Source organism: Ochotona curzoniae, unplaced genomic scaffold (genome assembly GCF_017591425.1).
Source record: "Ochotona curzoniae isolate NIBS_2020 unplaced genomic scaffold, NIBS_Ocur_1.0 contig_46, whole genome shotgun sequence".
In the NCBI taxonomy this organism is placed as follows: Eukaryota; Metazoa; Chordata; class Mammalia; order Lagomorpha; family Ochotonidae; genus Ochotona; species Ochotona curzoniae.
In genome coordinates, this window is record NW_024466340.1 from 3,596,208 (window position 1) to 3,623,163 (window position 26,956).

Sequence of the window (26,956 nt, forward strand, 5' to 3'; positions counted from 1 at the left end):
GCTGGACACACACAGTCCCAAAATCTTATGATTACAAAGACAGTGGTTCCCGAATGTTCATTAAAGACAAAGGCCTGACTCTCCTTAAGGTATCTGTTCAGGCTTCCCAGCGTGACAGCTGGATTTGTTCCTCACCGTGCGAGTCCCGTCTTCCAGCTGTGTGCTGTGGAGTAGCAGCGTCCCGCAAGATAGCAGGAAGTTTCCCTACTCGGAGGGAATAAGCTTGTCAGTGGCCAGATGAGTTTGGGAAAGAAACACTGGCCTTTCTCCCGCTGTTCTCCATAACTCTTCCCAGAGCTAACAGCTTAGGGCACTGACCTGTAGCTCTCTTGATTGACTTCCGTCAGCTGTCTGGCCATGTGGGTCTTGAACCTGGACATCTGCCTCTGCTCCCATCATCCCTGTCACCAACTTGGCATATCTCAAGGTGCTTTTGCCACCTCACTTCTTCTCTCTTCCTCTTGATCATTGCTCCAGCACAAAAATGACTCACCCAGGGTCACCCAGCTCGTGAAGGGGCTGAGCCAGGCCAGAGGGAGCCCTCCTGCAGGGCCAGCCCCTTCCACCTGAGCCTCTTGCAGAGTGCGCACACACTACCCAGAAGTGCGGGGCCCCAACTCGGATTCTAAGATACCGTTTAACTGCTTATCCCTGGGGTTTGTCATCTAGAAAACGAGAGGGTCATGCTTGCCTGGAGAGGACCCTGTGAAAGGCTATTGAGAAAAGTGGAGCGCTGTCCTCGGCACCTCTTCTCCCACTTTCTCAGAAAGCGGGCCATTTTTCAGGCAGCGCAAGACAGAAATGAAAGGGGATCTCGCGCTGGCAGTGAGACGGTAACCTTTCCGCAGGCGGCTCCCACGGCGCTGAGTGCGGCGTAATTGCCCAAGTTCAGCCTAAAAGCCACTCTTCAGACAGAGTGCACAGCGAGAACAAAGAGGAAGGGACTCCGCGCCTTGAGACGCCTCCATTAGATGGTTTCCTAGGCCACTGGCTTAACTCTGCAGACCGCACACATGCCACACAACCGCTGGGCAGTGAACATAGCCCGCCATGGGCTGAGCCGCTCAGCGCTGCACCCAGGGCCAAGGTCATCTGGCCGAGGACTGGGGGGCTTCTCTCCCCACCCCAGAGCAGGGCACTGCCCGGGCATTAGAGCCAATGTGATTGATTGAGCTTATCCCCTTTTTTTCTTGCTGCGATGGAAGAGTTAAGTGGGTGCTCAGGAAATAGCATGGGCTGGATGTTCTGCGTCGTGTCCTGTAGCTCTCCAGCAGCGCCTGTGGACTCTGAGATAAGGCGCATCACGGTGGAAGCGCTACATCTGGGGAGACCCTGCAGATGTTGGATCTGTGAGCAGTTGAACGCGGGGTGTGCCTTTGGAGTGCTCGGTACCATCCTCAGTGCTGGAGACACAGCTGAGAGTGAGAGCGCAGCCATCTTGGGGTGTACTTTGTTTCTGGCAAAAGGAAGGGGAAGATACTGAATAGACAAGCCATTTCCGACGTGCTTAGATATGGCAGATAGTAGTTGTTGGGGTGAAGGAGGCGGTGTGAAATGGGGTCACCAGGGAAGGCCTCTCTGGGACAAGAATCCAATAGCGAAGCAAGGAGTCAGGTGTAGGAATGTCCAGGTTAGGGGCATTTGTGGTCATGGGGAAGGTCAGTGCAAAGGCCCTGAGGCCTCCCTCTCCTAGGTTCAGGGAGCTGGTAGAAAGCCAGCGTGGAGGCTGTGTGGGATGTACAAAATAAGACTGGAAAACAGGCATGGCCAGGATCCAGAGAAGCCCAAAGCATGCACGCCGCTGGAGAGTTCAGCATTGAGAGAGGCGACGAGTGGCCCACCAACATGAGACTCGACACAGCGAGGCCCCCCAGAGGGGCCCTTCCTAGGATGGGGCCGGGGTGACGGAGAGCCAAGGCTCAGAGCCCACCTGCTGCCCAGGAGACTCCCGACACGGCTCCTCCCCCTAGGCATCGAGCTCAGTGCTTGCTGCGCCTCCCAGCACCTGCAGACACACCCTTCAGCTGACCACCGACAGACAAGGTCCATCCAGGGACACAGCCGTCCATTCTGAGCCCAGCGTGGCTTGTTACCAACTGCCGCACCTTGGGCAAGCCCTTTTTCTTTTCTTCATAACAAAGTCATTCATTTTTTAATGTTCATTACAGAGGATGAGGATTGCAGTCCGTGGTGGGGCTCTGGCAGCGTTGGAGGAGGTCAGGGAGGGGAGGAAGGGTGAGAGACGGACGTGTCTGCAGGCCACACCAGGGGCCTCAGGGCCGGGGAGAATGTACTGCGGAGGGGACACCTTCTCCCCGTCCTCACAGGGCCTCTCCCCTGTTCTGTCTGGATAAGCTCTAAGGCCCATAAGGCCTGTTGGTGGTACACGGCTGCTTCAGCGTGTCCGCAGGCTTGGTGCTTTCTGTAGACCTGGATGCATCATTTCATGCTGCATGGAACCTTGGAAAGCAAACACATCCTCCCCACGTGGTCAGTGACCCAGGTGCCCCTGGTGCCTCAGGCCCTGCCAAGCGCATGAGCACGGAGGAAGTGGTGGGTGCAGGGATGGATGTGTGCACAGCGGCTGCTAGGAAATGGGTGGAGGGCCATGTCTGAGGCCTTTGGGTGCCCTGAGTCGTAGCGGAGCAGAAGAAACTCAGAGCTTACCCTTGTTACCAAAGCACCCCTCCTCGTCCAGTTCACACGCTGGCTCCCCGGGTAGTGCAGATTTTTTTTTTCCCCCTCTGCCGTGTCTTAAGTACAGGTGGGACCAAGGCATGGGGCTCGGCACTTCTGCCGGGGCCCAGGAAGACCTGTCACTTCCTGAGAGCAGGGTGCCTGGGTTCCGTGGCGTGAGTCTGACCTCCCCCTGGGTGTCGGCATGCACGCCGTGGGGTTTGACCAGCTTCCTGGCTGCCCACCAAGCCGCAGGACCGGACGGCAGAGCGGGCAACCGGAAGTCCAGCTCAGCCTCCCTTGGGAGGGGGGAGTTTTCGCCCTCATTTCCCTCACCTTTCCTCTTGCTTCCTCCCTCCCTGAATTCATCACTTCATACAATTGCATGGACACAGACCCACACAGGATGATCAGCAGGTCTGGCCAGGGGTCTCCCAGCTGCACAGGAGTGGGGCACTCCTCCCTCACCCACAGCAGGGCATGCACACGGCTCCGGCTTTGGCTCTGAGGCTGTGTGCAAACACCGTCTGCATACCCCGACTTGTTTACGAGGCTGGGCGTAATTGGCTTGTCTCCCTCAACACCTCCGTGCCACCTCAACCCCCCACCCCTACCTCCGACACACACACACTCACTCGCAAGGAATTAGAAAGGCGACAGCAAAACTCCAATCCCGCCAACCCCGCCACCGATGGTGCGTTGCTGGCGTGGCGGAGGGGGTGGGGCCTCGGTGTGGGGGAGTAATTGGTGAACCCAAGGTGAATAAAATAATTGGAAAAGTGAGGTGTGAGTTTGTTACCGAGGTGTGAGCATGGTGGGGGAGGGATGGAGGGCCGTGTTTAAAAGCTCGGCGTGTCCTCTTCATTCACAGCTTCGGATACAGTAATTGCTATTTTGTGGTTTCTATTATCTGCACAGTGGGGCGCGCACGCATGCATCTCCTTCCCTGGGCAGCAAAGTGTGGGTGCAGGGAGGAGTAGCTGGGTGCCCTGTGATTTTCCTCCATCCTCAGTCCCTGGGGGCCCTGCCTAGCCTCAACCCAGCAGTCCCCTCCTGCGCTCCCCCAGGGACAGAGGGTTCACAGGAGAACTTCCTGCAAAAGCCGCTCTTAAAAGCAGCTCCCCAGCCCTCACTGCCAGATAAGAGTCTTAGTGATGGCTGGTCTTTATACTCCGCTCCCTCCAAGAGAGTAAAGGTACTTCATCGATTTTTTTTTCCCCCTTTCCAACCCCCAACCTTTTCTCTTTTTAATTCTCTTTCGCTATCTTTCTGAGATCATTAGTATTGGTCTAATATGATCCCAGAGAGAGAGCCCCCTGACTACCTCTACCATCCCGGGCATAGATCAGAAACAGCTGGCCCAGGTTTTGAGTCCCGGAGTCATGGGACACTGAGAAGTGACTTTTCTGCTCTGGCCCTTGGTCATCTCATCTGTGAGATAAGAGGCAGTAACACTGTTGTCCCCGCATTGTGGTTATGCCTGGGAATCATGGATGCAGAAGGCCTGGCACCTTGCAGGCATGCCTGTCCGACAGAGGTGGCGACGGCAACGATGCTGTCTTGATGCCACAGCATGCACAGGAAGTCTCTCCTAAGATTCCAGCCTGATCCTCTGGGCCCTCCGTACCCCACACACTCTCTGGTCCTATTCTTTAAATGAGGGAAGAAACTCACTTCATTGTAGCCCTTTCCCTGGTTCCTCCCCCAAGAGTCGGGTTCTTGGAGCTGTTAGTGTTGGGACACAGGGTTTCATTGGCTGTGCAGTCCAGAGCTGTGATCGCTCCCTCACCCCACCACGACCAAAGCCCCCTGCTACCTGAGTCAGGGTCTCGGCGCCGCTGCCATCCCTGCCCGCAGTGCCTGGTGAGTGCCAGCTGTGCTGTCACAGCCCCTTGGCCAAGCCCTCCCCCGCCGCTTGCGCAGGCCACAGAAGTACAGCTCCTTCCACCGCTCTTTTCTCCACCCTTTAATTATGTTCCTTGCCTTTCTCCAGACCCGTCGGCTGCTTACCATGCATGGAGCATCCCCAGCTTGCAGCGTGCTGTCAAGAGGGCAGAATTAACCTCCCTTCTCTCTCTCTCTCTCTCTCTGTCTCTCTCTCTCTCTCTCTCTCTGTCTCCACCCAGCACCCACCCCCAACACTTTTAGGACACTCATAAGAAGTCACAGGATTATGAAGGGAGAGCAGATGGGATCTTGGCACTTGCATCCCGCTTCTGGGAAGAGGAGGAACTGGGATGCGCTCGCACCCCTGTCCCCTGCCCTGCGTGGCCTTGGGTCAGTCACTGGATATCTGCCATTGCACACAGGGCTTGCTTGGCTTCCTGCTTCTCCCGGGGCCCAGCCACGCCTCAGGAAGGGCACCCCATCACCTGAGAATGGCAGGAGTCCAGCCACCCCTGGCTTCTCACTCTGTTTCTCCTGCATACTAGCAAGCACTGCCTCCCTGGACTTGGTTTTCCCACCTGTGAGATGGGTATGGCAAGGTGCATCATCCCTGACCTTTGTGTTGTGTCTGTTGGCCCCATGGCCTGGGTCGTGGCCCATGCATCACTGGTGTCATTGGCCAGCAGCACTGTCTCCCAGGGCTCCTGCTGGCTTGTTTGTTCCAAAAGTATCTTCAGGTCTCCACAGGGAGGCCCAGGCACTGGGCTCCCAGGTACAGATCCTGTCCTGAGTAAGGTGGGGTGTAGTTTCTGCTAGGGCCCTCCTGCATGCCAGTACCCAGAGGGAAGGTAGGCGTTGATGTCATGGTACCCTGGGTGGGTAGCACAAAGAGCCTCACTGATGCGAAAGGCTGCTGCTGCAGGGCAGTGGCTGAAGCCTGGAACAGCCTTGGAGGGCAGAGCAGAGCAGGTGGAGAGACCAGCTCGTGTAGAAGCTGCTGGAGCCCCATAAAGGGGAAGGGCCCAGCCTGAGCCTCCTGGGCCCTTGAGCTTCCTCAGGCGGCGGCTCCATGTACTCCATGGTACGGCAGGTGCACCTTCCCTGTGGTCCCAGTGTCTCTCTGAAGAACTTGCAGCCCAAAACCACTTCTCCGCATGAGCCCAGGAGAAAATTCGTTCATCCCCTGACCAGCCCGACCAGCAGCAGCAGCAGCACGGGGCGGGGCTTTGGTGGTGGCAGCGTGTCTGCTGTAGGGCGTTCCAGCCTTTAGGTGGCAGAATAAAGCAATGTTTGCGGGCCTTGCTTCTCTCTGCTCTCACCTTGTCCCCACCTGCCCAGCCTCTGGTCCCCAACCCCTGGTGCCCCCTCCAGGTCAGCCTCGAGCCTCCTCACAGCAGGGAGCCAGACGGGGCCACACTCCCTGGGAGGCTGGCCAACTCCGCTTCTCCTCCTAGCCCACGCACGCGGAGTGGGGGGCGGGGAGCGCTCCGGGGACGTGCAGACTCATTTTCAGGATTCATAATGCCGCATTTACACACCGTCCTGCCTCCAGAAATTGGGCTGGCAGATGCCTGGTCATGCCGGCAGGGCTGCAGGTTAACGCCTCGGATTTAGCTTATATCATTTCATGAGAGCTTACAGCCTTTACCGTGCGTCTTAGCCGAGCGGTCCCTGCCCCCGAAGCATCCTAGACCATCATGTGTACGTGCGTGTGCCCCAGCGGCTGTAAGTGTGTGTAGATTTTCAAATAAAATAATACCTCTCTCCGGCTGCCGCGCACATTAAATATTTATCGGCAGCGATTTGTGTGTGTATATGTGATAAATGGACATCAGGTGGAAGTGGGTGGAGGGTGTGGGGTGAGCTGGGGAAGCCGAGGAGGCCCCGGGAACCAGAGATCCTTTTGTCGCAGGATTTCTCGGCGGTTTGGCCACGAGGGCTGGGGCGAGCGCACGGGGTGGGGGTGCTCCAAGGCCGCGTTTCGCTGTTCCATCCCTGTGGGGAGGAGCCAGCGCACTTTCTTCTCCAGGGCTTTCTGCTTGACTTTGGTTTGGCAGACATGAAAAGGGAAGCTCAGGAGGGAGAGGGCAGGGTCTAGAGGGAAGAAGCCACGAGCCACAGGAAAGCTGACTGAGCCCCTGAAAGGACCATCCCAGGTCTCTGGGACGGAAACAGGGGCTCCATCTTGCCTGCCTCCCCTTTCCTGGCCAGGGCCTCCGGAGCCCGGCCACGTGTGTCCACGACTGGGTGTGCCTGTGTGGTGAATGGTGCTCCCCAACCTCACAGGGAGTGGAGAGGACAGGTGTGCGGAGCCTCCAGTTGTCAGAGAGGACCTGAGACTGTTCCAGCAGTGTCTCCAACCTGATTCTTCCCCTCCCCGGTACCCAGCGTGGTGGCCAAGGTGGGGGCCCAGAAGGAGAAAGGCTGGCCGGTGGGGGACAGACATGACTGTGTACATGCCTGCGCACGCATCTTTTATCACCCAGGGGCATTAGCGTGTTGACAGCCAGCCCACCTTGGGCGCAGGCCTCAGTTCTTAAATTCCTGTGTTTGTCTTTTGTTGCCAGCACCTTCGGGGAGCTGAAGACCGTCCGTTTGCCCAAGAAGATGACTGGGACAGGCACGCACCGAGGCTTCGGCTTCGTGGATTTCCTCACCAAGCAGGATGCTAAGGTGAGGCGTGGCCCCCCGCCCCCGCCCCCAGCCTCTCCTTCCCTCCTGGCCCTTTGCTGCAGACGCAGCCAGGCCTCTGCCCCGCTGGCACGGCTAGTCTGCGTTCAGAGCCTTGGCTCTCACAGTGGGTGCCTGGTCCTGCTGTGCACCACAGCAGGTGTGGGGAAGGGTAGTCTGGACAGGGTGCCACTATCTGGAATCACTGCCTCGAGGCCTTGAGCTCCAGGTCGTGATCCAGAAGGAGGGTGGTCACAGCACCGGTAGCGTGGGCCTGCCTCTGTGAGTCCCGTTCTCGTGCGTGGCATTGCACCCCTCTCAGCCTCTCCCAGCCTCCAGGGCTCTTACCGAGGCTGGGGCCCCTCCCTCAGGCTGCCAGTGCAGACGTCCTTCAGAAAAGCAAGACATTCTCTTGATCCCGAACCCAAGGCTTTCAGTGAGTTGGCACTGTGGGACGCACACAGGATGGGTCCCTGTGCAAAGCCAGAGGGGCAGATTAAGGGTCCAGCTGCGGCCTTTGTGGGCCTGGGAACGAACGGCACAGGCAGAGGCCCTCCAGAGGGCCTCCCCACCCCCCTTTGTCTGCGCATCTTGAACTCAAGGGCCTGTTCTGCGGAGACCACATGGCCGTGTCGGTCTAGACACCTGCTCCTCTCCGCTCCCGGCTGGCAGCCTTCCCCTCTCCCATTGGGGACAAAAGGAATAGCACCTTGTGAGAGCAGGCATGGGTTCCCCCTGCTGGCTAGGAGGGCAGTGAGAAGGTGCCCGTCGAGAGCGACAGCTCTTAACACTGGTAGCCTGGCTTCTCCTCACCCTGCCTCATGCCTCAATTACTGCTCCGTAAAGCCAAAGCCATCATAGGGCCCTCCCCAGAGCAAGGCCACAGAGCACCCAAGATGCTGTACTCTGTGCTAGCAGGCAGCGAGAGGGAGTGCTCCCTACATGGCTTTTAGCGCCCCCCCACCCAGCCCGGACACTAGCCCCAGCACCAGGTGCATGGGTACCTTTACAGTCTGTGTTCAGAGAGAAAGCAGCGCCAGCAGTGTTTGCCCACCACATTCCCTGTCGAAGGGTACAGAGGCCATTTGGTGTGAAGGTTCCTGCGCTAGGCTGCTTGGAGCACGGGGTTCACTTCCTTCCACTGAGAAACACCTGTTAACAGCTCAGGGCTGATTGCCAGAGCCAACTGCGAGCGCCAGTCACAGCACTGCTGCTGCTCCCTGCGTGGCCCTGGACCAATGACACACTGGCTGTGGGCCTCAGTGTCCTCCCTGTAAAGTTGTTGCAGGTTCCTCCTCAGGGCAGGATCTGGTCGCTGGGAGCTCTGTCAGCCATGACAAGAAGGGTGGCCCTGGCAAGGCGGGTAGTGATCCAGGGAGAAGCTGGTGGGTGGGACAGGGGCAAAGAGCAAAGGTCCGCACTCTGGCACCAGAAACCAGTCTTCCACCCACTGGCCTCTTTACAGTGCTAAGGGGTTAGGGTCAGGGTTGAGGAGGCATGTGAGGCCCAGAGGGCTGGAGCACATGTGGGCTCCAGTGCAGGTGTCCTGCAAGCCCCTTTAGCACGTCTGTTCTTTGAGTTCCTTATGGCAAGAGGGGGCTCCCAGATACACAGCAGACAGTATTGCAGGGAATGCTCTTGGTGCCCAACACCCAAGACTGTAGGTGCAACCCTGGAAGCACGGCTCCATCCCCTACCCCGTCATTTACAGTGGTAGCGCCCCCTCCCCACCATCCTTTCCTTGCTTTATATTCTGGGTTCAGGCAGAGCAGGGGCAGCCTAGGGCAATGAAGGGCAGCCCACAGCCCCTGCGAGATGGGGTTCCCAGCCCTCACCATCGCCAGGTGCCATTTCTGGCCCATCGTGCCACCGCCAGGGGAGCCCGTCTCCCATTTAGCTCGAGCCCTGCCTGCGCACGCACAGCTCTCCTGCAAAGATCCTTTGCTCTTTTTGCTTGCCTGCGAGGCCACCACCGCTTCTGCCTCGCCTCCTCCCGGTCGGTCTGAAGAACGTCATTGTCTTCTGAGTGGATCCGTGGGTACTCACCACTGACCCACAGAACCGTCACACCACGTGGCGGCGGCGAGCAGTAGCAGTGTTGTAGGTAGACAGCCCAACAGCGCATGCGCCTGGAGCCGGTTACAGCACTCTGAGGCCTCTGTGTATTTCAGTGGAGGAATGATGAGACCTCAAGCTGGTCCCCAGTTCAAGTCCCCTTTAGGAAGCTGTCTGTCCCCTTTGAGTCCTGGCAAGGCACCCTCAGTGAGAGACCCCACGCAGCAGGGTCTCAGTTGGCAGGAGAGAAGGCCAGGAGAACGTGTACTCCAGTGCAGACCCTCAAAGTTGGGAAGCATTGGAGAACTTCATGGGTGCTGGGCAGGGCTGCTGCCGGGACCTGGTTCCTGGCATCGGGACTGCCTGTACATGCTCTTACCCCAACCCCAACGAGTCCACCTGCCCAAGGGAACTCCAAAAGCATCCGTTCCCACCACACCAGGTCAGCCTTGGCCCCAGGCCCTTGCCCCTCTCTCTGCCCTGAACCAAGTGGTTCCGTCTCTGCTTACCTTCCTCCGAGACACCCATGTCCCACCTCACACACCTTCACAGCCTCGGGCCCCTTCAGGGTCAGGTGCTCCCCACCCCCAAAACTGAAAAGACTACTGAGCGATGGCTGGCACAGAGGCGATTGTGGCAGAGTGCAGAATAACTAGACTCTTGGCACCACAGCCCACAGCTCCCGTGAGTGTGCTGCACACTTGCTCAGGGCCTCTGCCCAGCTTGCAGCGGCCCCAGAACTGAACAGGAGATTCACAGTCCGCCTCCCCGATCCTTCTGAACATTTGCTGCGCTCCTTGACCGCAGCCTCCGAATTGACACACAGCCAGGTTCCGAGCCTGTAGTGAAAGGCTCTGTCTGGCACAGTGGAGCAGGCTTGGCCCTGGCCATCCATCCTGGTCACAGGCACTGGTATCTGGAGCGCCACCTTCAGGAAGCAGGATTGATGCACTGGCGTGGTCTCCCACCCTTACACGTTTCACTAGCCCCCCCCCAGACATCCCAGCAGGGAGCATCAGTCCCTCAGAAGGGCTGCTGTAACCTGCGCCTCCACACGAGGGAGCCACCCCATGTGGTCAAGGCCAGTGGGGGACGAGAATGGGAAGCTCCAGGACTCGAGCGCATCCTGAGCACAGGGTCCCTCCAGGGTGGCCTAGTCTGGCACGGCACGGCACAGCACGGCCTGGGCCATGATGCTGTTTCTAAAAAACGCTGAGTCCCTACGCTGATTAACAGCCACAGCTTCTGGAAGCCCTTTCTCTGGCAGGGGTAGGGCTGGGCATTTGCACACAATGGTTTTCCTCCCTGGGGTACTCTGGGAGCCAGCTGGTAGGCGACCATCTCCCAGTCAGGGAAGTTACGGTTCAGAGGGATGAAGGCACTTGGTTCAAGGTCAGACAAACAGCGTTTGGCAGAGCGGTGGAAGGTCTGAGGCCGAGGTCCAGGCATGCAAGGATTCTTCGCTCTTTCTTCCTTCACTCACTGAGAGCCATATGCGTGCCAGCCCCCTCCTCTTCCTACCATGCCCACCGCCCCTCATCCAGACAGAAGGCTCACCCGTTGGAGGAAGGTCAGGGGCTTTGTCCTTTATGCCATCTCCTGGGAGCAAACCCAGACCCAGGAGACAGTCAGCACCTCTGAGGCCCAGAGAGCAGCAGCCTTCTGCCTGGCAGGTGCCCTGCGCAGTGCTGGCCAGGTGTACTCGCCTCCATTGGCCAGGCGGCTACCAATAGCCGTCAAGATTTCATTTGGAAGCTGCCATCCCTGCTGTGTTTGCCCAGACCAGGCTGATCATGGAAGAAGGGGAAGAAGGGACAAAAAAAAAAAAAGCATGCAGCACAGGGTCCAGAATATTCCTCCCTCCCCACGCGGCGTGGCTTCGCCTCCCTTCCCTGGCTGCCGCGCTGCCGTGCTTGCGCAGTTGCAGCTGCTGTGATTTGCCGCCGCTGCTGTTGTTTTAAAAGGTCTATTTTCACATGGAATGTTATCCAATTAGCAGAGCAGTGTGTTGGCTTAAATAAACACTTGGGGGGAGCCGGCAGCAGGGAGACACGGCGGCGGTCGGCGCTGGCAGGCAGAGCTCTTCTCGCTGCGATAAACAACCACAGCTTTCATTCACAGGGTCGCTCCAGCTCACGGCCCCATTCTCATTTCTCACTTTCCGTGCTGCCCAGGGCCAGGATTGGTGTGGGGCTCCCCTAGGAATGTACCCGAAACCTCTGGTCATCCTCTTAGAGCAGGACGGCTTCCTCACTGCCTGGTGCCGCGCGGTCAACCACCGTCGAGAGTTTGTCAGTCGTTCACTGTCCACGTGCACACTTCTTGGGTGCAGGGACAGCCACCGCAGGGCACCCTGGCCTGCGTGAATGTGGGCAGGGCGTTCAAGCCTGCCCCCCAATAGGGAGTGATCACGTGGCCTGGAGGCTGTTGCACAGCTGCAGTGGCATGAGGCATGGAAAGTGCTAGATGCTTGCCTGGGCACACATGCCAAAAAGCTGAGGGCCACTGAGTGCTCTTCTTGTGCCTCCTCGGGGTGTGGGTGTGTCGCATGGGCCTGCGCTGTACACCTGGGTGTGCATCCTACAGGATAGTAACCCGGAAGCACTTTGAGGAATTGTGATCTGGGACCCATTTTCGAGGTGTGTGCGTTGTACATCTGCACTGGTCTGTATTGTCATCAGTCAGGAGGCTTTGCCAGGTTCCTGTCATCACAGCCCAGGGTGTAGGAACGCGGGTTGGGATCTAGAGCTTGTATTCCTCCAAGACGGACACTCGGGGTCAGCCAACACCTTTGTGGACCAGGAGCCTGGGATCAGGATCAGCCACCCTCATGGGCTTAGAAAGCGCACAGCCTTCATCCGCAAGGTCTGGGCAGCACCATAAGGTGGCCTCTGCCCGTTGGCTCCTCCAGATCAGAGTGAGAAGGACTCTGGGTTTGTCATCCTCATGTCAGGTTTATCAAACGGTCAGCACAAGTCATCAGGGAAAGATGAAATTCCAGCTGAGTTGGACAGCCTTCCCCCACCCCCTTCCACAGCATATGGGAAATAACCACAACAGAAATGGGCCCAAACGGTGCCACCCATAGCCATGGCAACAGGGGCCGTGCAGGGCGCTGGGCGACATGGACACTGGCTGCCTTATTTATGGTTCCCAGCATTCCCAGGAGGTCAAGGTGTCCCCTTGGTGTTGTGGAGAAAATGAAAACTCAGCAATGTTTCTGGCCAGGTCTCATGGCCAGAAAACAATAGAGCTGAGCCTTAAAACTTCTCAGCCCAGAGCACGGCCAGGCCCCTCCTTGCTCTCTCCCCACTGACGGTCACCTTGTGGCTTTCTGTTCCTTCCCTAGTAGCTCTGTCGCCAATCTTAGAGGTAGCCCCGCCAACCTGTAGAGGTCAGGGATGGGGGGTCCTCCTTCGGAGCTCCTCATCATGTGTCTGATGTGTCCCAGGGTGCCGAGTTGAGTGGCGTGTTGAATGCACGAGGGAGGGAGAGACGGAGGCAGCAGTCTGGAGCCCTCAGCTCCACAGCATCCTTTCCCAGAGGGGACCCAGTGCAGACCAGAGGCCCCAGGAGTCGCCCAGTATCGTGCACAGAGCCTAGCTGGTTCTTGGCACCAGGTCCTGCCTAGGAAAGCAGGAGCAGCCAGCAGGGTTGCTGGAAATTCTGGTCACGTGACTCGAAGAGCATCTAGAGAAGCTGGCCCCCTCCCAGGAGCCAGCAGCAACCTCTGCTATTTGCCCAGCTTAGCACAAGCCATGCTTGCCCCTGGGTGCACTGAACTCCACGCACATGGCTTTGGCTGACCCCGTGAGCAGAGCAGAGACCCTGCAGTCCCAGGTTCCCCGTGCGCCATTGCCTGGCTCCTAGGCACACCTGGTCACTCCTAAGTGGCCCAGAATAACCTTGCTCCTGACGCTGGAAATGCAGGCTTGGGGACAGATTGGCGTCATCCATGTGGCTGGCTCTGCAGGGGCAACCGCCTGAGTCAGGTTCCAGCAGGGAACCGGGTGGCTCAGATAAGGGGCAGCGACTGAAAGCAGCAGTAAGTGAGAGAGGCAGTCCCCGGGACAGTGGGACAGCTGGGAAAGGCCCTCCCAGAGCTGGGGAACGGAGCTGGGATCCCAGAGGGAGGAGCGGGAGGAGGACCTGGCCTCCCTCCTGTCTCCTGTTACTAAGGGCACCGCCCATTTCCTTTGTCTCCTTGGAAACCAGAGAGTAAGGGAGTCCTGATGAGAGTGCTCAGGGACAGGTGTTTGAACGTGGAGAGCTAGGTGGGGTGGCCCAGGAGTGACCAGCATGGCCAGCAGGACGTAGCTCTCAGGAGCTAAGGCAGCTCCTCCTCTGTGGCCTTCCCCCTGCCACTCTGCGCGTCCTGTCAGGTCTGTTCTAGGTCTCCAGGCTCCTCCAAAAGGCCAGGGGTCCCGCGTGTGTGGACAGTCAGGAGCTGTGCTGTTGGAGCTATACAGGCCCCACCCTTGCCGCCTTTGTGATCAGAAGCATTGGCCTAAACAGAACCCTGGCTTTAAGGTTCCCTGAGCCACCCTCCCTGTCCGGCTGAGGCTGGGGCTCCCGCAGTCTGCCCTGATGGTGGTACTGAGCAAACCCTGCCGCAGCAGGTTAAGGGGCATAAGGTATAGGGTACCCTACCTCCTGGGTTCAGAGTCGAGTCAAGGTGACCAGCACCAGCATGTGTTGCTGGAATGGAGGGCAGGTACGTGCAGCACCACAGACACCTGGCTGCCCACAGTCTGTGAGAGAGCAGCCTTCTGAGGGTTCAGAGTCCCAGGGGATCCAAAACAGGAAGGAAAGAAGTAGGCCTGTGCCTCGGTTTTCCCTCCATTGCAGTGGGAAAATAATGCTTGTTGTAAGTTGAAGTCGTGTGGATGGAGTCACATGGGGCTGGCAGGTGTCTGGTCCACATCGGGCACAAGGCCTTTGATTGCCAGGAAGAGAACCCTGCAGCAGAGGCCAGGTTGGAGAGGCGCACGGTCCAGGGAGATCCGGAATGCCCAAAGGACTCACACCTCCCAGGGCTGTTGTGGCAGCAGCAGCCAAGCCCGGACACAGCGGGATGGGTTACAGTGGTGCAGACATAAGCCAGGGCCAGGGGAAGAAGCTGGAGCCGTGAGCCTGCCCTCTTCCGCTAGGCCTGGAACCTTGCATGCACCTCTAGGCAGGCTCCCTCTGCCCCTGGAGGCCCAGCAGGGCTCTCCCCTGCTCCCCCTCTTTACCAGGCCCTCTGCCTCCTCCAGTGCCTCCAATGCCACAAGCCCTCATTTGCACTCTATTAATGAAACACAATTACTCTGGATTACCCGAGGCCAATTTTAGCCTGGAAGCCCTGTCCCCACACTGCCTGCCTGCCGACTGTTGGAGGCCACCCCCGCATTCCAGCCACCAAGGCAGTGGAGCACAGCCCGCTCTGCTGTTAGCCCGCAGGGACTAGAGCCGGCGAGGGCAAGTCTGCTATTTTTGGAGAAGCACATATTGTGCTCTCGCTTCAAACACAGAAAGAGCTTTATACCTAGCCTGGCATTGTCCCCGTGCCCTGGCGGTCACGGAAGGTCGAACCCAGCAGTAGCAACAGGCGGCACCGACGCTCGAGGTATGGCTGGTAACCCCCAGTTTGCGTGCAGCTGCCTCACACCACCCTCGTGAGGCGGCTGCAGCTCCGAGGGGCTTAGCAGCTCACCCGAGATCGCACCGTTACAAGAGGTGGAGCTGGGGTTTGAACCGAGGGAACACAGTAGTGGAGGCCACACTGTAAACTGCCATGCCACCTCCCCTCCAAGCACAGAACCCTTCCAAAGAGAAGCCAGAAAAGTTCCAGAAGAGTGCAGAGAAAGGAGCTAACGATTTGCAGGGGCAGGAGCAATGTATCAGGAAGGCCAGACAAGGGGATTTGAGCGATTCCTCCCGGGAGTGGAGACCACAGCGAGCTTTCTGTGGTCTCCAATCGTGGGAGGAAAACTTCTTTCCAGGGGTAAGAAAGAAACACAAATCTAACAGCAGGGATCGGCGCGTGAGATTGGGAGGGGGCGTGCCTCCGCCCACCTCCCAGGGTCCCTAATTCCCGTCTGCTGAGCTCACGCCTGGCATCCACCCGAGGCAACCCCACCGTGTCCCCGGGACCGCAGCTCCTCAGGGACCCGGCATCAGGATGAAACATCCGCCACGCCAGACTCCCCGCCAGCTTCTCTCCACCGTCTTAAGAGCCCAGCTCCCCCAATCAGCCGCCTCTTCTGCCGCGCCAGCTGAGAACGCATGTGCTGTAAAGCTCTGAATGGGCCATTTCGGCTCAGAGTCCAGATGCATTTTTATATGCATTCAGAGAAAAAATGCGGTGACTCTGCTGGCAGTCAGAAAGAGTTTTTTAAATTAAATCCTCCCCTCCCCCCCAAAAAAAGTTTCCCGCACCTGGCCCTGCATGGAGCAACAGAGAGGAAAACAAAGTGTTTCTTTAATTTGGCTGCATGTTGTCTGGTTGTAAAACACACGGGTCCCACCGTGCCGGCCTGCTCTGCACCGCCGATGGAACATGCGGACCGCTTGCTGCACTCAGTACGTATTGGGCGTTTGAGTTCACAGGCAGTCCCGTTAGAGACGAGGAAACCAAGCACAGGGCATAGCAAATGACTCGCTCCAGAGACTGGAAGCGCAAAGCCACGCTGGTGGCAGAGCTGGCTCCTTAGGGGCAAGTGTGTCCTGAGTCCCTCCTGGCTCCTGGGAACAGTCCTTGGCGTTCCGGAGTGTCTCAGTAGACGATGTCCACCTGTGTCTTCGCACAGCCATCCAAGACCTCTGGCCTCCAGGAAGCCCATCTTAGAAACAGTCAGGCCTGGAGACATTTCCAGCAACGGCAGATCACACAGGTGACCTTGGCCCCATAACTCTGTCTCCCGGTGACATCACGGCTGCTGTGAGCATGCTCCGTGCTGCTCAGAGCACATAGCCACCAGTAAATGGTACCACGAGCATTGTCCTGGGTGCAAGCAGGGTCATATTCCAAGGGACCTGGGCCCAAGACTTACCATCTCCTGGAAGACTTAGTCGGTCACTGGTCATGCCGCGGGCAAGGGCAGAGCTGAGCAGGTTCCGGTTCTGGTTCCACGCGGCCTCGTGGCTTCAAGGAAGCAAGTGGGGCAAATCCCACATTTCCCCTCTCCAACCCCCATGCCGTCTGTGCCCTGGAAAGCAGCGCCAAAGCCCCCATGAGCCATCGCTCTCCAGGGATGGCACGCCTGGGCCTGGTCCTCTTTAAACCCAAAGTTTACCCAGGAAGTCTGTGCTGAGAAGGAGCACCCACCAGCTCGCCGAGTCTGAGTGGGCAGTAGTGACAGGAGCCGTCATCTGAGCACTTGCTGTCGCCGCGCTCTGTTCCAGACACGGTCTGTGGCAACCCTCATCCTCCCCAGCAGCCTTAGGTTGACCCGCACTGACATTCCCATTTTACAGATGAGGAAACTGAGGCCAGCTTTATCACGCTCACCCACACTCTTGACCTTAGCAAATGTGAGACCCCCACAACCAGGACATGGTGACCGCAGGATCTAACAGCTCTTAGCTACTGAGCTGCCCTGAGGACCGTGAGAGGGTTTCAGCAAGGGCTGTGATGTCAGGGAAGGTACTGAAACCCAGCCATGTTTAAGGGGGAGCGGCTAGCCAGCACTGTCTGCTTCCTGGGATGCCCACAGTAGCCAATCCCATAGCAAATACAAGTAGATTCGTGGGTGACGGGGCCTGGGGAAAGCAGGGGACTTGGGGAACGATGCCCACTGGGTACGGGGCCAGTGGGTGATGCTATTGGATGGTGCACATGTGGAGTGTGTGAGTCACGACTCGTTATAGGAGAGCATGCACCAGGTTCCCCTCTAACAGCCGAGGAACCAGGAAAGCAAAAACAGACAAGGGGATGGGGCCAAGGGTGAAGTCGGGGGGACAGAACCACCCAGACCATTGAAGGAGAGTGGCCTCTAGGTCAGCCAGTGGCCAGGTGGGGCTGGGTGTTCTCCTGTGTCGGCTGCCGCCGTCAGCCAGGCAGGAGGCACAGCCTGCTAATGGGGTCACCCTCCCTAGATAAGGTAGAACATGGGGAGTGAGGCAGCTGCCCTTCCCAGGTACTGGTTACAGCCCAGGTGCCGACAGACTGACAGCTCAGTCAGCTGCAGCTCTCTCCTCTGCTGATGTCATCCACCAATGAAATAGACGCGTCCAGGACCTCCCCAGCCCCTCCCAAGTCCAATACTGACACCTCTGGTTTCTTGTTACCTCCCCAGAGAGCCTTCAATGCCCTGTGTCACAGCACTCACCTGTACGGCCGCCGGCTGGTGCTCGAGTGGGCCGACTCGGAGGTGACCCTGCAGGCCATGCGGCGGAAGACGGCGGAGCACTACCACGGTAGGAGTGGCCCATGGGGCCTTTCGCAGGGTGATTCTTGCATTCCAGAAAGGCAGGCCACATCCCTGATGTGGGGGCTGCAGGTGCAAGGGACCCAAGTAGGCAGCATCCCTGGGCTGTTGAGCTCTCGGCTCCCAGCTGGGCTGCTCCCTGGGACCCCTGGCAGGAAAGAGTGAGGGCATAGCTTGCTTCCCCAGTTCCCTTCCCGCCAGTTGCTGGGGCCGCAGCTCAAGTCTATAGCCTTGCCCACACCACACTCTGTGCAGGTTCTTTGCTCCTTCAGACCCAGGAATGCTGGCATCCCACCCCCCGTGGCTCCCCCTGAGGAACCACGTGCCCCATTATTTCTCTCCATGCTAAACCGCTTTATTATACCCTCCCAGTCACCCCAAGAAAAGCGTCCCCTTTCTGCCAGAGCACTGGGGCTAGGAGGCCTGACTGCACCTTCTGGTGGCATCACGTGGCCCCGGCGCCTCATGAGTCAGTGACCAGAGCATCCACGCTCCCTCCAGGCCCTCATGTTAGAGCATACTGTGGTCTCCAGGCAGGGGCCGTGGGTCTTGGCAGTGAAAGAGGCAGGACAAGTCCCTTCGTGATCCAGAAAGGGCTCACCACACAGGTGTGACTGGTATAGCCACAAACGAGGCTGCCCTAGCACGCAGCACAGGGTGGAGGACATCCTGAGGCTGGAGCAAGTTTGGTGTATCTAGAAGCTGGGAAGGTCAGCATGACTGGAGCCACAGGAAGACGGTGGGAGAATGCATTGTATGGACGTCATCATCATCTCTATTTGGTTGTTTCAAGAGTCGGGCAAAGGCTACCCAGGTGGGAGGGTTAAAAGGAATCCTGGAAAACCGCTCTCAGCTGGGCATGGGAAAACCTGGCAGGTGCCTCTTGCTGTCCCAGGCTCGCCCCCCTCTCTTGGATAACCAGGGGCACTTGAACTTGAACCTTGTTTCTGTACCTCCTCTCCCACCTCAGAAGAACCCAGACAAGCGAAGGCTGAGAGAGCAGCGGCAAGCTCACTACTCGCTCGATAGGGCCCCATCCTGACTTGCAGAAAGAGCCATGCTTATCGGCAGCCATTGACAGACCCAGATGTACCCATCGGCAAATGTTTGTGTAAGGGACTCTCCCTGGAGTGGCAGTGGGTCCCCGCCTCCCATGAGTGCAGGCTCAGCACTTTCCACCAGTGCTGGAGAGAAGCCCCCTTCAATAAATTGAGTGTCGAAGGCAGCAGCACCTCCCTCCCTGGAAACACACCCGCTGCCTTTCTGCTAGGTCATTGTCTTTACAGCCCAACAGGGCTGGGGATACCAGCAACAGGGATGCAGACAGTGGAGGGTCTGCCTGCACCTTCCCGTTCTTCCCTAGCAGCCCCATTCTACAGCTGTGAGGCCTGAGGTCAGCTGAGTACTGAAGTGACTCCACGCAGCTGGTTTCATCTAGTACCCACTGTGTGCCCAAGGCTGTCCTCAGATATCCCCTAGTAACCCTAGTGGCCATGGGGCAACCCCATGTCCGTGTAGCTGGAAAGTGACAGAACTCAGATTGGTTACCCGCCCCTCCATGTGCTACTGTGCTAAACCAGCAAGCACCTGTTCAAGACAGAAGACCTTGAATCTTCCTTGAACCTGGCTGTGTGTTGGGGCTGATTGATCCAGGCCAGGACAGAAGCCATGGATCCCTTCCAGAAATAGAAGTACTGGGGATGGGGGTGAGTAAGCAGCACATCCTAAGGAGAGCCGCTGCATGGCCACTTAGCATGGACACAGCATGTCCTCTTGGAAGACCGTGCAGTGTGCATGGTCCATGGTCCCCTTTTACAGATGAGAAAAGTGAGGTACAGAAGTCAGTGGTGGGCAGCAAGATCCCTGCTGGAACTGGAGTTACCAAGGGATTAACAGAAAGAGCCCTTAAGGCCAGGGCTGCTGGCAGAAGTGTGAGCAGGGATGACAAGCAGACAGGGTGTGGCACCCCCAGAGGTGGGCAACAGTGAAGGCCGTGCCACCCATGGGGCTGAAGGGGCAGCAGGGAGAGGCCATGCCCCTGGAGTCCCATGAGAGCAGGAGCCCATGGGGTGGTCACACAGTGGACACTTGAGGGGTGGATACCTTGGAGCAGGGAGGGAGCTGGGAAGGAAGGCTATAGCCAGTCTCTCTGAGGCCATCTTAGGTGGCAGTTTCCAGAGCAGGATCGAAGCTGGGTCTTAAAGAAACCAGCAGAAAACATTGCACAGATGCAACGACTCAGACTTCCAGGGCATTGGCCAGAGCCATGTCTACCCAGGCAGGAACACCCCCAGAGAATGTGGTCTGTGACATGACCAGTCCTCGGGCAGGCCAGCAGCAGGCACAGCCAACTTCCGCACCGGCTCCTGCCTGTCTGGAGCACGACGAAACAGCAGGAAGTGGTCCCCAAGCCTGGCGACCCAAGGTTGAAGCTAGCTTCCCCTAGTGTGTGTGCAAACACACATGGCAGCAGGGACCCCACCCTCAGGCCTGTGGGTAAACGTGGCCAGACTCAGGGCACTGTGGGCACCTGCAGGACTTACTACCCCAGAAGTTCAGGACCAGCCCCGTCACTGCGCACCAGGACTGGGTTCTGCTGCTTGGCCATGTCCCAGCACGCATCGCCATGCCTCTGTTAGGGTGTTCACAGGGGTACTGCCTCTGCACTTGTTGCTGGTTGCCTAGGTCACAGAAGCCCTAAGAGCAGCTTTCTCTTCCCAGGGAGCCTCCACCGGGCAGGAAGGTGCAGGGCTGCAGTACCTTGCCCAGTGCAACGTGGTATGTGGAGCCAAGGTTCCAGTGCAGACAGTGGGGTGTCAGTCTCTCTTTCTGGGTTAGATCCAGGGCTTGTGTGTGCAGGGGACCCAGCTCAGAGCAGGGGCACTGGAGAGAATGCAGGTCCCTTCTCCTGGGTCCCGTGTCTCCGGTGTTTCGGGAGCAGGAGGCACCCACAGCCCTGGCTATTCAGAAGAGAGCTGCTGGCCCCCTTGCCCTCTTGGCTGAGCTCCTCTCCCCCTCCGTGCCCTTCTCCTGTGGTGAAAAATGCCCAGCTCATTTGGGTTGTAATCCACATTGTCCCAAGCGCCCAGGGTCCTGGCAGGCTCCACAGGCAGGTGGGACTGGTGCCCGATTCCCTCCATGGCTCCAGCCTTGACCCTGAACTCTGCCAGCAAGGCACTCAGCTCTCGGGTGGAGATGACCAAGCAGCGAAGCACGACAAAGGGCCCCCGTGGAACATGGGCCACGGACTGAAAGGCAGGCGTCTCGGCTGCCAGGCTGGGCAGAGGGAGGGGGGCGTTGGCAGCAGCTGATGCCCTGACAGTGGCCAGGGCAGCCAGCAGGAGTCATCCCGCTTTGCTGCAGCCCTTGGGCTCAGCTTTGGCACAGCCCAGCCCATGCACATGGGAGGGACTTGGAGAAAGAGACTGAGGGAGGTGAAGGTAGAGAGCCGGTCTGTGGTGCAGGGCAGGCAATGGCGTGTGTCCTGTTTCTGTTCCTGTGTTAAAGCAGACTTGGGACCACGCACAAGCTGCCATCTGCGGACTTTCATGGAGAGTTGTGAGGCCCAGGAAGTCGGCCCTGCCCTTATTCTATTGACCAGCAAGGGCATGGTGTGCTCAGGCACACCCAGCCCAAGGGCAGAGTCCCTGTTGGCTCAGGTCACAGTGTCAGCAGGCTCTGCCACTGCCGCTTTCCCATGGTCCACCTGTGTGCAGCCTCGGACAGTTTTGTCATCTGTGCAATGGGGCAAGGGCGCCGCTTCCTCAGAGCTCTTGGGGCTCAGAGGAGAGGAGGCCTGTGCAGGAACTGGCGCACCAGGCCCCGCACATAGCGAACGTTCATCAGCCACAGTTGATGATCAGAGTCCATCCTTCCGCTCCCTCGGCCGTTGATTCTCCCCTTTCTCGTCTGCCCGCTTCCCTGGGGCTCCTGACTGAGGCATCCTTCTGTGGGCACAAGAATGAAACCCAGGAAGAGTGCCAGGGCTCCTGCGCCTGGGCCGTGGTGAGCACACACATGTGAGCGTGTGCATGAGAGAAACACAGACAGGAAGGACTAAGACGAGCACCCACACCGGGCTGGGGACCCAGGACGGGGCATCTGCATCTCGCTTCTGTTCCACAGGCACACAGTAGGAGTTTATCAGTGCACGATGGCCCTGGGGGGAGGGTGGGGCCCTCACCAAAGTGCCCTTACCCAGCCAGGCTCCTTGTCAGGAGAATTCTGGAACTCCTCTGCTGTTCCCAGTGAGTGTGGCCCTTCTTTCGGCCACTGCCACACACACTGCACGTTCACCTCACCCCCGCCGCCCCACCTCCATGCTTGTAAACTCTCCCCACAAACGGGACTGCAAAGGGCAGCTCTTGGAAAGCCCATTTAAAGTTGCCCTGAACGGGTAGGAATGGCAGAGTGGGGTGCTTGGGAAAGGGAGTGACGAGAGGAATAGACGCACAGGCCCTTCCTCCCCCGCCCCCAGCCAAGAATCTGATTCTCCTTCCTCTTCCTCCTCCTCCTCCTCCTCCACAGCACACAGCCCTTCATAGGTGAAGTGCTGCTGTCGGGGCCTAGCTGGCGGGAGTGTGAAAAGAGAGAGCAAGGTGGGGAGAATCGGGCCGTCGGCCACTGCTGTGTCCTTTTCTTCCTGAGCGTGTTACAAACCAGCAGGGTCGCAGCATCGAGAAGCTTTCAGGACCTCGGCAGGCCGCGGTACCTGCGAGCGCAGCCGAGAGAATATAATGGCACGGAAGAAATCCACCCGCAGAACCCTCTGTTTTAAGCGCTCCCAGGCAGGGAGGCCCCAGCAAACAGGCTTTTATTTGGCCGGGAGCATGGCTCTGCTTCCCCATGTTGTCTTATTCCAGCTGCGGAGGACTGATGGACTGTGGTTAGCGTCTGTACCTTTCACCTCCGGAGCTGGGAGTGCAGACATGACCGGCATGGCAAGTGGCTGGCAGCCGCGCCTTCCCCCTCCCACCCGAGCCAGCCTGCCGGTGGTGGTGGTGGTGATGGCGGGAGGGCCACGAGCGTGGCGCCACCAGCCCACCCGGCAGAAGTTGTCTTTAGACCCAGACAGTGTCGGTCCTGGGCTGCCCTCCCAGCTTCCCAGGGGGAGGACAGGAACCCATAGCCCTGCCCCCGCCCGGCCACTCTCCCTCCATGTTTCAGCCAGTGTCAGCAGGATGACATCCGCATCCCCCATCACGCCCCTCGCCCCATCTTCACTTGACACGAGTGTCATGTACTCATGTGCCATCGCATCTCTTCTCCCCAGGAGGCCTCAGCCTCCAGGGACGAGCCGGCATGTCTGGGCCTGGCGCAGGGATGAGACCGCGGGCAGAAGTAAGAACACGGGACAGGAACAGGCATTGTGAGCTGGGCTTCTGTGCCGTGCCCGCTACTTGGCGAGGGCGCCCTGCGCTCCTGCTGGCCACCACCTCTACGGGTAAGGAAACAGGCTCAGCACAGCCAGGCAACGTGCTCCAGGCCCCCGGTAAGGGGCACTGCCACCAACACTGCCCGGACCGATATTCCCAGCCCTGTGCCACCCATGACTGCTAGGTCGGAAACAAGGAGATCATGTGACTTCTTAACCAGCAAGTCGGTGGAAAGGAGAGAAAGGAAGACAGCTTCACTGGGGGCCTACTGTGTGCAGAATGAAGCCCAGCACTTTAGGGTACTTATTCTCAGCTCAGCCTTATAACTCCCTAGGGAGAAGCATTCTGCCCACTTCACTGAGGTGCAGACCGAGGGAGGCCCAGAGAGGTTCCCATGTCACCTGCTTGAAGGCACACAGCCCTGGACTCTGCAGAATAGAGAATCCTGACTCTCCATGCCTCGTATCCCCAGCAGTTCCCAAGCCCAAAACTGCCCGGTGGCATCTGGGCCCCTAGTCCAGGTTGGGCAGAGGCTGCCAGCGAGAGTGCACACTGCTTTTGTACATAGCTCTATGGGCAGGCCGCTGTCCCCGTTTCCATGGTGCCCACAGCTGCTCTGCCAATGTCCAGGGGCAGAAGCTGAGCAGGTGCAACCCTGGCCCTCATGGTGTGGCTTCCCTTTCATATTTGTTTATTTATTATGTGTAATATTTTATTTGAGAGGCAGTAGCATTCCCATTTTTTGGTTCACTCCCCCAGGTGTTTGCAATGGCTAGGGTTAGACTGGAGAGAAGCCAGGAGGCAGGAGCTCAAGGCGGAGCCCCCATATGGGTGACAGCGACCCCAAGTATTTCAGCCATCACAGCTGCTTCTGTGTGGCCAGCAGCTGGAGCCGCAGCCAGTATGACGCCCACCCTGGCTCTGCATAACTTAACCAGGAGCCCCGGCGGATTTGTTGCTCCTGCCATGACCGTCTTCTCAGAGAGCATTCCATCTTGGAGGCATTAGAACAGCACCTTCCCCCACCCACCCCACAACTGGAGTCCATGGCAGGGAGGTCCCGTCACTTGACTAGTTACTTCCTCTGCCTGTTCACCCACTGACACTTCACTAACCACCCGATGACCAAGGCGGAGGCCCTGTGAACACAAGGGAAGGCCTAGCCCTTGCAATGCTGTGGTGAACAGCGGTGTTCTGATGAGAGCAAGTTCAGGGCAGGACGTTAGAAAGGGCGCCCGAATGTGTGAATGTGTACAGCACAAGGACAAGATTCCCAATGCGGTGGCTGGGATAAGTCTGAGATGTCGACATTTCTTGGTGCTGCTTCCAGCCAGCCAAAGATGGGAGGCGGGGAGCCTGCCAGCTACAGGAAGCACAGGTGCAAAGGCCCTGGGACAGATACGTCTTCAGAGCACACCATTGTGAGTGGTGAGCAGCTCCGGGATGGAGGTTAACAGCACAGTCTGTGGTGGGGCTTGTCTGGCCCGGCTTACGTTCAGGAGACAGTGGAAGCCCCCTAGAAGATTTAAGGAGGGGAATGCCAAGACCCGATTGGCAGTCAGAGCTCATGGCTGTCACTGTGTAGGGTTGTATCACAGAAGGCCGGGACAAGGGTGGAGGGCCAGACGGTTGGAACAGAGGCTAAGTGCTTAAGTGGGAATGCCTTGCACTTCAAGTCCCAGTTCTGCTCACAGCCCAGCTGCCCACGGATACACAGCATGTAATGGCTGCAGCCCTTAGGCCCCTGCCACCAAGTTCCTGATTCCTGACCTCAGCCTGCCCCAGCTGCTGCCACATTTAGGGACTAAACCAACAGAGGGTAGACAGTTTTCCTTCCCCTTGTGTCTGTGTCTCTCAGGTTTTTTTTTTTTTTTGGAAGTGAAATTTAAAAAACTAATTTTTTTCTAAAAAGGCGAATTCAGGACAGGGGGTCCCATGGTAGTTTAGTCCCGGCAAGCAAGGCAGCGGCCTAAACCAGGCTCGGGACCATGGGCATGGGGAGGCATTTTTGGAAGCTGTGGTTCCAGCCTGGCTTGCTCGTGAAGGGCAGGGGAGTAGCAAAGCCGATGCTGAGGGCTCTGTTTTGAGCCGCTGGGCACAGTGTAGCCCGACAGTGAGCAGGGCCCAGAAAGCTAGCAAGAGCAGGTGGGCGGGCGAGGCTGCTCTGACCGTGCGGAGTCTGGGATGCCGGCTAGGACTCCGTGTGAAGTGTCAGGCAGGCAGATCTATGAGTTTGGCGCTCAGGGGCAAAGTCTGGGCTGAGATATAAATTTGGAAGTCATCAGCACACAGATGATATTTAAAGCCGGCAACAGTTCGCGCCCCCACCCCCCCCTCCCATAACTTAATCATTCCCAGGACAGCACATTTTCAAAAGACTGGGGACCAGGAGAGCCCGTTATCCCCGCATCAGCCCTTGCAAATGGGCCTCCTTGATCTTGGCCATGAAACCCTAATCATCAGGCTTTAAAAGCCACAGTCGGCAGAGTTCAAGCCAGGATGTGAAGTCACAGAATTTATTATTCAAAATATCCCTCTGCCAAGGCCCCTTCCTGCTTCCTGCAGATGGAGGTTTTTTTCATAAGCTCCTGTTTTCATTCCTTCATCTGCACCCTGTGCATATTCCTTAAGACTGGCCCTGGCCACCTCTCCTCTGGAGACCCCGGCAGGTGGGCGCAGGGAGCTGTCAAAGGACGGCCACGGAGATCCGGGCAGGGAAGGCCGAGAGCACGGGTGGACCTAGGGTTGGAAACGGCTGGTTTTCCCTGTTGAGACGTGGCAGTACCAGGAGAGAGGGTAAAACCGGCCCATGAGCCACCCCGTCGCACATCCCAGCTAATGGAGGTAGAATCGGGAAGATGGGAAACATGGAAGCCAGGCTTACGGAGTGCGAATGTCTGGCTGTGGTGGGCAAGACACACAATTGTCCTTGCAGGGGTGCAGGGGGGCTGCGGGGGTGGCCTGGAGCGGGTGTCTCCCGATCACCCCCTTCTTCCTCCACCCTCGCTCCCGTGCCCCAGGGCCCGAGCCTCGCTGGGTGGTGTTTTGGAAATATTTCCCGGCGCCTCGGCGATCTCCTGCCCGCTCTCTTTCCCCGTCCCCCGGGAGCGGCTGTCCGTGCAGGGAAGGTACTTGCTCCCAATCCAGCTAAATTGTTATTGACTTGTGTTCTCTGCGTTCCACAAACATTTCACTCAGCCGTCGGCGGCGAGGCCAGGATTCCCTGCTAGGGCTAACGGGGGAGCCAGCTGTGCCGGGCCATTTCTCCTGCTCTTCCTCATCGATCACAGAATTCAACTGACAGAAGGAGAATTGCACAGTGACTTGGGAGGGGCAGGGCCCCGGCCCAGGATTGGACAAGAGTTTGGGGATCTGGAGACAGGACTGCTGGAAATCGGGGCTTCCCTCCAGGTCGTGGCTGCTGGCTGCTGGCTGCTGTCAGGGGGTGGCCAGCTTTAGGTCTGAATTGTAAGTTGACCCAACCAAAAGAAACCCAAGGAAACCAGATGAGTTGTGGTGACTGCTTTCTGACCGCATGTGAGACTGGTAGCAGCGTTTCAAAGAGGAAGAGAGGGTTTGGATCAGAGCCCCCTGCTCCTGGGGCTGAGGTCAGCCTCAGATCTGCACCTACAAGACACTAAAGTCTGGCTTGGAGTTAGTTGCTGGTATTGCTGCCTGAAGATTTGACCCAGAATACCAGAAGTGGGTCCCTTGGAGGGCAGCCAGGCCTGCGGAGCAGTGACAGCCTGCCTGTAATGTGTGTGCTTCCCCCTTGCCGCTGTCATCAAGCCTCCCAGTAGTCTGCGGGGCCGGCCGGACATGCCTTGGCCCCATGAAATGTCACTGACTTCTCTCTCCGCCTCAATTTCCAGCCCAGAGCCT

General features: G+C 58.2%; 1 protein-coding gene across 1 annotated transcript in view; it reads left to right on the forward strand.

Moving 5' to 3' along the window:
- Positions 1-26,956, forward strand: part of RBM19 (RNA binding motif protein 19) — an 81,694-nt gene that overhangs the window by 49,723 nt on the left and 5,015 nt on the right. Inside the window, exons 22-23 of the mRNA XM_040986940.1 lie at positions 7,131-7,236; positions 17,568-17,688. Coding sequence (XP_040842874.1) covers positions 7,131-7,236; positions 17,568-17,688 — 227 coding nt within the window. The remainder of the gene's footprint in view (positions 1-7,130; positions 7,237-17,567; positions 17,689-26,956) is intronic.